Source organism: Lingula anatina, chromosome 10, assembly GCF_051362555.1.
Source record: "Lingula anatina isolate TDL-2025a chromosome 10, LinAna3.0, whole genome shotgun sequence".
Taxonomy (NCBI): Eukaryota; Metazoa; Brachiopoda; class Lingulata; order Lingulida; family Lingulidae; genus Lingula; species Lingula anatina.
This window is the reverse complement of record NC_141776.1, coordinates 7,013,047-7,023,358: the sequence shown is the minus strand read 5'-3', so window position 1 is coordinate 7,023,358 and position 10,312 is coordinate 7,013,047. Positions and strand designations below refer to the sequence as shown.

General features: G+C 34.6%; 1 protein-coding gene across 4 annotated transcripts; it reads right to left on the bottom strand.

The window, feature by feature from the left end:
- Positions 1-550: 550 nt before the first annotated feature.
- LOC106170994 (uncharacterized) lies at positions 551-10,262 on the bottom strand. Of its 4 annotated transcripts, none has more exons than XM_013551087.2 (9): positions 9,997-10,262; positions 8,946-9,067; positions 8,001-8,070; positions 7,708-7,818; positions 5,481-5,586; positions 4,442-4,530; positions 3,739-3,849; positions 2,261-2,469; positions 1,479-1,651 (listed from the first exon to the last, which is right to left on the bottom strand). In XM_013551087.2, exons 1-8 carry the CDS (start codon positions 10,183-10,185, stop codon positions 2,269-2,271), a joined length of 999 nt encoding a protein of 332 aa, XP_013406541.2. In that variant the 5' UTR covers positions 10,186-10,262; the 3' UTR covers positions 1,479-1,651; positions 2,261-2,268. The 4 variants fall into 4 exon arrangements, with proteins under 4 accessions (XP_013406538.2, XP_013406541.2, XP_013406537.2 ...); XM_013551083.2 differs by lacking the exon at positions 5,481-5,586 and adding an exon at positions 6,375-6,513 and having other exon boundaries at positions 9,997-10,257; XM_013551086.2 differs by lacking the exon at positions 5,481-5,586 and adding an exon at positions 6,408-6,513 and having other exon boundaries at positions 9,997-10,254.
- Between the last annotated feature and the right edge of the window lie 50 nt (positions 10,263-10,312).

Sequence of the window (10,312 nt, the reverse complement as noted above, 5' to 3'; positions counted from 1 at the left end):
AGTCATTTGGTTCTGTCGGCATTGTAAGGTGTGGTGCGTCAAAGTGGGTCCACATACTTTCTTAATATTTTTGAAATAAGAAAGACAGGACGCTTGTTCCCCATACAGTAGGCCCAAACGTCGGTGTTATAAATTCTAACGTTTAAATCTTTGTTGTCCTAGAGCGTACTGTTACTAAAGATTTTAAAGCAGAATTGAACACAGTGCCTGTGTGAACCACGCAGCTTTTCATGTATGTTCGACTAACCTGAATGTTAAAGCTCTTCAAAAAAATAAAAATAATAATAATAAATAAATAAATAAATAAATAAATAAATACTAGAACTAATTCACGGACTGCAACAAGAATAAACAAAAAGGACAAATAAAAGAGAAGGTGAGGGAATACGTGATATTTTACACATATAAAGTGTCATTCCCTTATCCAAATTGAACATTACATGAAGAAAATTGCTCCCCCCCCCCGATTGCTCCTATTAGCTTATGTTCAGGAACTTGAATAAAAAGTATTCAGATTTCCAAAATATATTAAATAAACAAATAATACATGTGCAAGTAACCAATCAACCTACTGCTTTATTCCCAATTGATCAACAACAATGTGACACTTTCATCTGAATAATTCAACAGCTCCCATCCAACAATGATTGAAACTAATAATTTTAAAAATGCTTTTCAGTCTTTCCACAATCGCTTATTAACAAAAAGAGTAAACAAATTAAAATATTGCCACTTTGTAAAAATGCCTAAATATTGGCTTAAATTTGGTATAAGACAATCAGGTAAATGAAAGAAAAATATATACAGCATAGCTTAAAAGTGCCATTATGTTTTTTACGAACACTTCGGAATTTCAAATAATAATTGGTTTAAAAAAGCTTGCTGAAAGCTTTACAATAATTTCAAAAACTTAATCTAATAATTCAAATCATAAACCTTCAAAGCAACCAAAAGAATATAATTGCACACTTAACTTTCACAGAATTATGAAGCCAAAATAGTGGCCAAAAATTGCCACTTGTTGGGAAAAAAGTCAACAACCCAGATAATATCATAAAGCAATATCAATCATCAAATATAAAACCTGTATATACAGCTTTCAAACCAATAAAATCACTATAACTTTAGGCACAGACACAACAGAGTATTTTCAATGGTTTAATTTTTTTTTTAATTTTAAAGAAAAATGGTCCAAATGGTCCAAAGGTGTTTAGTGAAACAAGCACTTTCTTCAAATACCAGCAGTTATATTCCCGCATCATCAACAGTGTGGATGGATTATTTACTTTGTCAAATTAAACCAATTATGAATGTCATAATTTCTAAGAGAAAACATCTTGACATTTTCAGCATTATCAATACAAATAAACATATAATCTTGGCATAATCCTGAAGACAATGTTAGGCAACGTCAAAATGTAATCAGTTAAGTAACATGATTGTCTCATTAGATATAAACCATCTACTGTATATGTTCCTCCCGAGTCATTCCTGTTTCTTCATAACGTTTGTTGAAGTAGTCTATAAACTTTATTGGTGGATACTTTTTGGAATTGTCCAAAGGCGCAATCACTGCGTCCCCATCAGGATCAATGAAAAATGCCATAGAACGCCTTGGTTTGGTCTTCCTATGGGGGATCACTCTGTGACACTACAATGAAAAGGTCAAGGTCAGTGGGTGAAGGTCAGTTGGTTAAGGTCAGTGGGTCAAGTACAGGCAAAACATGTAGGATTTTGTTTACTACTGTGAATATCTTTAAAAAAGAACAAAAAAATTTAACTATAATTTTTACAAAATTACAATGGTGATAACACAAATCTGACAAAACTCTCTGTGCCATTTTAGAAAAATCTGGTTCTCCCAGTGAGTACAGTGATAATGAAAAATCTGGTTCTCCCAGTGAGTACAGTGATAATGAAAAATCTGGTTCTACCAGTGAGTACAGTATCAACTCATAAAAACCCAAGGGGCAGATTAAAATTTAGTTAAGGGGAAAGAAAAAGCTAGGAACTAAGCTAAAAGTGATGTTTTTTTCATGCTCCAAAACAGAAGCAAGTGAAAGTATAAACAAATTTATAATTTGATAAATAAATAATTTTTCAAAAATCCCTGCAAAATTGTTGAGAAAAAATCACAAATGCCTCAACCATCAAATGGAATGCTTACGAAGCAACAGTAACAAAGCGCAACAAAGCCATAAAAAGCAAATTAAGCTTACATTCAGGATTTTTTAAGACAAAACAACAAAAAAAATCTTACATGCAAACTTATGCAGCTGTGTTAATGACTTCGTTTCCTTCAAGCATTCCCGTGTCAGCAAATCTCTGTGATAGGTAGTTAACATAAGAGATGGGAGGGTATTTGTTAGACCCATCTAGGGGCCTCACAATCGTAGAGCGATCAGGGTCGATAAAATAGATTACACTTCTACGTGCCTTCCTCTTATTGGAGGGTACAACACGGTGGGGCTAGAAAAAGGAAGAACACAACACTGAAAGGTCAAGGCCATTTACAGAACAGTTTTGACAAAAAAATGTTTTCAGTTTTTACATCAGGATGTAGACGCTTCATTACAACCAGGTAAACCTCTGTCATACTCTGTGAATCTAATATGAGCTTAAGATTTGATGTTTGCCAGTTTTTTCCATTGTCAAACTACCATGGTTCAGCTTACCAGACTTATCAGACTCTGACAATGTGTGTGAAGATTAGGTGGCTTAATAGAAGGGCATGTGCCATAATTAATGTATACCAATCTAATATTTTGTGATAATTATAGTAAAACTTAATCACTGAAAGTCAGAGGTGTGAAGTGAGATTGCACGGAAATTTGAAAAGGAAGCTGGCACACAATGCTTGTGAACCTTTGGCAGTGGATGATGAATGGTAAGCAAACATTACAAATAGCAAGGTTTAAAGGGATTAAATATTAAAAACTATTATTACTAATATGAGATTCATATCAAGAGTCTACATTCTGAAATATGTTCAAAAACATTTTTTTTCTTTTGTTAAACCTGTTCTTAAAGCCAATTAAGAAGAGCACAACATAAAACAGGACTCACTCCAATGTCATGAAATAGTGAAGAAATGAGCTTTTTTTTTAAATCAATCTCATTCAAGTACAAAATTCTGGTCAAAAACCTAGGTTACAAAAGTCACTGTTTGGTATTCCCGTGAGTGTATGGACAGTCCATGTGCTTTGTATGGTTTTTTTTTTTGGTTTCTTTTGGAAATTTAAAGGTGCATAAAAATCATTTTTTGAGCAGTGGAAAATTAGACATACCACTGATGCAAAACAAAGTAAATTAAAAAATGAGATTACTTTTAAAATGCTCGAGTAAAGAGACAAAGATAGAGTGAGTCCAGTAAAGAAAAAAAATGTACCTTGTTGATCAGAACGTCATTTCCAAACTTTAAGAACTAATTTCTCTGGTTCAGATCATCAAGACACAATAAAACATAACCATATCAATGAATTTAACAATCCAAAAACCACTGTTTACTTAAGACACAATTAGCTGTTAAACTAAAATATACATCAAAACCAATGCAAGAACACTAAAATTTCTATTTGTAAGTGCCACCCTCATATACAATACGGTGGATGACTGAGGCACCAAAACACTTAGTCAAAGCAGAGTAGTAGACAGCACGCAATCAAAAGACAATTAGTCAGTCAACACTAACAGGGAAGAAGGCCTTAGAAAACACCAGTGTAGTGGACATGTACTCACAGTGGACTTGAGTCCATCCGCTGTCCACCTCTGCATCATGTCGGCTATGTTGACCACCACAGTGCCTGGTATGGGCGTGGCTGGCTTGAACTCCCCGTTCACTGTCTGGACCTGGTGAAGTTTGAAAGTATTGTCAGATGCAGCTGACACATTGTCACACCTAACAAACTGTCATTATATCACATTGTCACTACATCAGTGTCACTGTATCACAAAGTGATATTATATTATATTACAGAAGGTTACCATTTCACAGTGTCACTATATTACAAAATGTCACTATATGACAATTGACATACTGACATATTGTCATACGTAACACAATGTTCCAACTAACACTTGTCACACCCAACACACTGTCCCAACTGACAAGTTGTCACACCTAACACACTGCTCCAGTTAACACATTGTCACACCTAACACATTGCCCTAGCTGACATTGTCACATCTAACACATTGTCCCAGCTGGCAAAGTGTCACACCTAACACACTGTCCCAACTGACATATTATCACACCTAACAAAATGTCTCAGCTGGCACACTGTCACATCTAACAAAGGTGGCACACTCTCACACCCAACACACTGTCCCAACAATATTACAGAAGGTTACCATTTCACATTGTCACACCTAACACACTGCCCCAGCTGACAAATTGTCACACCTAACACAACACGCACAATGTCACACCCAACACAATTACCTCCAGGCCTCCAGTGTCATCCTGGAAGAGCAGAGTCATGGAGCCGTAATCCGTGTGTTCACCACAGCGTGTCTGGTCTGGCAGAAAGTCTGAAAACAAAAGAAATAAATGTCACTCAGAAAATGTTGTGTTATTCTCCTTATTGTTAAAATCACACATAACACTTGAGAAAACTGTTATATAGACGCATATCTAAAAATGGCTACATTAAATGATCACCAAAAGGTGTAAATAAGAGAGATAATAGGAATGTAGAAATATGAAATAGGTTTGGGTTCATTCTCATTGAAAACATCTGCCTCTGTAGATCAACTCCTAAGAGACTCTCACCTGCAATCAGTTTAACAGATTGACCTACTTAGACCAATAGTTTCAATGTAAATGAGCCCTTCAAAACCTCCTCGGCTATCTAGCATATGGAAGCTTTCTTTAACAAAAAATAGGATAACAACAAGTTATATAATCATGTGATCAAGAGCTGGAAGAACCTTGTTCCAAGTAACCCAAAGCACACCATTAGTCTATACATATTTTGCCAAGCACATACGTAACTGCGACAACCAACAGTGCAAAGTAAGCCAGGCTGCATATAAAGCACTTACAATTGCCAATTTGATTGCTCCTGTACTTATAAGTGATTTTAATGAAACTCATACTATGCTAAAATATAAATGATTCTGACAACCAACAGCTTCAAGTGAGCCAGGCTGCATATAAAGCACCTGCAATTTACAATTTGATTTTTCCAGGTTTCAACTGATTTTAATAAAACTTATACACTGCCAAGACCTTTTTAGCATGCTAACTGGTCCTTCAGGTCAACAGGGTCAAAGAATGGGCCAAATTAGAAACAGTGGCCAGTAACCAAATAAATTTCATTGAGTACTACTGACCAATCTTTTTAATTAACTGACATTTTGCATGGGGGTAGTGTATATGACATAGACTAGAAACTTTTTCATGGCAGTTATTTTTTGATAAAATGGTGAGCTTTCTATAGTGAAGCGATTTTCAAAGCCTGCTTTCAAGCCCTTGCTACCTTCTTCTTCAGTACGTGCAGGATAGGTCAAAAGCCGCAAACTTGTTGTGCTGTTATTACGCCAATTTTCAAGATGTGTATGACACATAAGCAACTCATTTTGGTCCTACGAAAATAAGACAGCACACAAATATAACAAAACCCACATTTTTAATGAAAAAGGTAAGCAGTGCAATATGTGATATTCTTCAACACATGCATATTAATAGAGCAACACACCTAAAACAAAAATAACAGGGAGTATAAAAAGATGTTAGAGAACCTAAAGATTAAGCCCTAATAAAAAATAAAAACAAAAATAGTAAATTAATAGCATGCAGCTGCTCTATGTGTGACTCTTTCATGTACATTTTGAATGGCATTGCCAGAACTGAAAACCACCAAACAGTACTTAGTAAGCAAGACAAAAAAAAAAAAAAAAAGACTTCTAGCTACAACTAAAAGAACGTTTTTTGTAATGCCACAGCATAAAGTGCTAGACACAATGGGAAAGCAGTCACTAAAAACACCAAAGAAATATTAGTTATATACGACCACCTATCTCCCAAATTTATATCATCATTATCAAATACATGCATGGTCAGTTACAGCTGGTTCAAAACCACTTTTTGGGCAAAAAAATTGAAATTCCTCTTCTAAAGGCACACAATGTGTGATAGACATTCAAACATCAAAATAAAAAAAAATATATAGATTTTTTTCAGCGAAATTTCAATCCTTTTCCCCTCTTAATTTTTCATGGTATATTGTCAAAAGTAGCATTCCCCAGTTTCCATCTCTAATACAAGAATGAATCAAAGATAAAACCTGAAAACAGGAAAATTATTTTCAGCTGTATAAAGGTCTTATACACATTGTATGCCTTAAAAGTGTTACTTTTCAGTGATAGCCCACCATACTCATTAGTCTTCCCATAATTCCCTGTACCTTCACCGTCCTTCACAGGCGGATAGTGCAGAAGACGCAAAATGGCTGTGTTATTGCTGGCTCTTGAACTGATCTTTTCATGTGCTTTTACAAAAAATTCAGAGTCCTGAAAAAGAAAACTTTCACTGTTGTACTTTCACTTTTGGTGTTCTTTAACAAAAAAATATGCAGACCTAGAAAGAAAGAAAAACTTCCCTTAAAAAAAAAAATACATGAAGTCAGAATCATTTTTTTCAACTAGTGTACATCTCATTTGCTAAGGACGGCCAAAGGCAAATATAAGAAAAATGGATACATGGCATTTACTATATATATAGTATTCCCATAACATAATTCAATTTCATTTTGAAATCCCATTTCTTATAAAATTGTCCATTATTCACATTCATCTCTCACTTTATCTTTTCTCTCTGATCTTTTTAACAAAAAAAAAAAAAAAAAAAAAAAAAAAAATGCTGTGAATGTTGTTGTACACAACTACTATATGACTTATAAAATGTCACATATTTGTGACAATGGGTATTTCAATCAAAACACTCAGCATCTCTTTAGATTGGATTTTCTTTTCTGATATTGGATTGTACATGTACAACTTCTAAAGGAATGAAAATATTTGGCTCCATAGTTATTGAAAAGTAACAGATGTTTGTAAACTAAGTCCACATTCAAGTCATTAGAATGTAAATTATGATTCATCCAGTTCAAAGGCAAAAAAATAATATTTTAATTATTTTTATAGTAAAAACTATAATACTGGGCACTTACATTGATATCAGACTTTCAGAAGTTTTGCGGACTCCAACATTTCCATTCAACAGGCTTCCTATAGCCATTTTATCATAATGAAAGAGCCAACTGAGATAGGATTCACTAAGTAAGGTCAACCTAACTTAAATGGAGTCATGACTAGTGAGTATGTCTGACATCTTTAAGTACGCACCCCCTATGTTGTTTTTAATATACCAGAACTGTACTTGAGGTTAGCCATTATATTCTATTAGGCTTCCTAAATCACAATGTTTGGTGAACCCAACTTTAATAGAAACAAGACTTTAGTGAGCCAAGAAATAAAGAAAATATTGAGTTTTATTAAATTTGGTTTGCCCAACTTGATTGAATACGTGTACAAGACTCCATTCTGACAGGAAATGAACACTTCTTCTTGTCCACTTCTTTTCTGCTTTCAAAAGCCTCACAATAAGATCCAGCAGAGCATTACAAAGTACACACTTCATATCCTCCCCCAACAAGTTTGAACTTTTCAAGACAGATGTGGTCTACCTAAATATATACACATTACCTCCAGTCCTAATCCCATTCCAATCAGTTTGAGCAATCGTAAGCCCAGCTTGGCACACGTTCTGTGGAACTTAACAACATCCTCCTCAAAGTTTGGTATGTTTGGCCAGTACTGAAAATAAAACTCAGCCAATAAATCATGTAATATTGAAATTTATCTTTCTTTCTTCGTGTTTTACTATGTATGCATGTTATAGCATTGCTTTTCAGACGCAAAATTAACAATAAAATCCTTATCTATATCTCTAAATCTTGACTGCAAATAAACTTTTATCTGGCTTTTTTTTGTCTTACCTGAGAATATTCACTTCCTGGGACAGCGTCAAATGATTCTTTGAGGTCAGCAGGTTTGTTGGCATCAAAACTAGAGCAAAACCATGAAAATAGGAGCTTGCAAAATGTTTAGAACACAACATTTTCAAAGTGTTTCTAATTCAAATTGAAATATATATCAACATTTAAATATTTCTGTCCAAATGAATTTTTACATCATCTGACAAACTAGAAACAAGTTCAGAACATTCTGTTTCGATAAAAAACTATGATGTGTGTAAATAGATTCATTAGCTATAGATAATACTCATATTTACAATAGCTATGCAATAAAAGTGAAAAATGTTCATTTTTGAGTTTTTTATTCATATTTCAAAGCTATTGTGAAATCAAACTGTGACTATAAACACTACAACTATGAAGACATACTAAGATTGAAAATACTCTAAAATGCCATGAAAATATAAAACACAGTCATTCAAAGAAAATGTTCTTCCAGCTAGCAATTAATGGAATTTTCGGTCACATCGGCAGCTCCCAGTAACCCATGTTACATACTTGTATGTGTCCTATCCGAAGTAAACTTCATTATAATTCTCTCCAATATTCCGTGAGGAAAAAGTATCAATAGTTCTACATAAATCTATAGAATAAGTGACTGCAGATACTTGTAAGGAGTGGAAAGGTAGCTGATTGGCTGCATACACAAACACTTGATCCATGGACTAACTTGTCTGCAAATCTAAAATGGCGTGACCCACTTGACAGTGTGCTGAGAATTTATTGCTCTGCCCCTGCTGGGACGGAAAGCGTGGGAGCTAGGCAGGAATTAATTGTCATACTTGATCATACTTGATTCGTGGACTAGTGTGTCCGTGGATCAAATGATTGTGTATGGCCTTTTTGTGTATGTGTGTAAGTGATATCACTGGTTCAGTGTCTGTATTGTATAAAAAAAAAACTTACTATTCTCTTCCAATTGGAATGTAACCAATTGCAGCAGGATCAGACATTGGACGGACGAATTTATCTTTGGTCTCTTGTGGTTGTGCAAAAAATTCATCTGACAACCTGAATATATTGTCAATCTGAAAATACAGAGGAATGAAACCCTTTGAAAAAAATATTTTTTTTCGTGAGTTTTGGATAATAACAGTGCTCCTACCAACATGGCTTTGAAACAATACATTTTGATATATAACAATAATCATCAGGACAATTTTCTGGGGTAAAAGATGTAATTTTATGTAAGTGAATGAATAATAATGGTTAACTGTAAAGGTTTATTCATCTAAAAATGAAAATTAAGAGTAAACAAAACATAACAAATAGTACCAATGTAAATCACCAAAATGCAAAACACATGATTTAATAATAATAATAATAATAATAATAATAATAATAATAATAATAATAATAATAATAACTATTATTATTATTATAAATAAATAAATAGACAAACAAACAAATAAATGAATGGAATGAATAAATAAATTAATTAATCAATACATTTGTTAAGTATAGCCTTCAGATATCACAAAATAATCATTCCATAATCCGACTCATTTTCAGAGAGGCAGACGCTGACAGGCGCACGTACATGCAGCTCGCCCCCCCTTTCCCCCTTCACCTCTCGAAAGCCTTGAACCAAGATAAACTCTTCGTATATCTCAACGTTACTGATAGCCAACTGTCCTCCGACTGCAAGTTCATCTGATTTTCTCACACCTGCCGCTCCTTGATATGATAAAATGGAGGCAACATAAATCGATTACCCCCCCCCCCCCCCCCCCCCAATGTTCTTGCCCTCGTCCACTCTGTAAGGTCATCTAATTATAACTTATATAAGCTTGACACTGTTAGTTATGATTTAAATGCGAAAACATCAAACTCAACTTCGCAACAAAATACAACAATTAACAGTTACGTAAAATGATTACAGAAACACCGGCACTTTCGTCAAATTGCATAAGCCACTGCCTTTAACCGCTGAACAGCCGGCAGCGTGCTCGCTAACCTGATCTTGGGGAATTCCGTGATTTTTGACATAAACAAATCCTATGGTGCTGAAAGCTTTGAACACATCATTAGCAAGCTTTTCCAGATCTTTTCTGTCGACTTCATTTTCTTCTTTTGTGATGTCAAACGCCTTTAAATCGACGATTGGGATCCAGCTACAATCGCCGCGATCGTGATCAGTCGCCATCGTTGTTTATCACCGGGCTGGCTCGGTTGTTCTGCAGGATTGTGACGATGCGGGTTCTTGGTACACCGTCTCATCTGACGCAATCGATCAATATTTATTTGCGCAGTTACAGTAACTCAACTGCTGC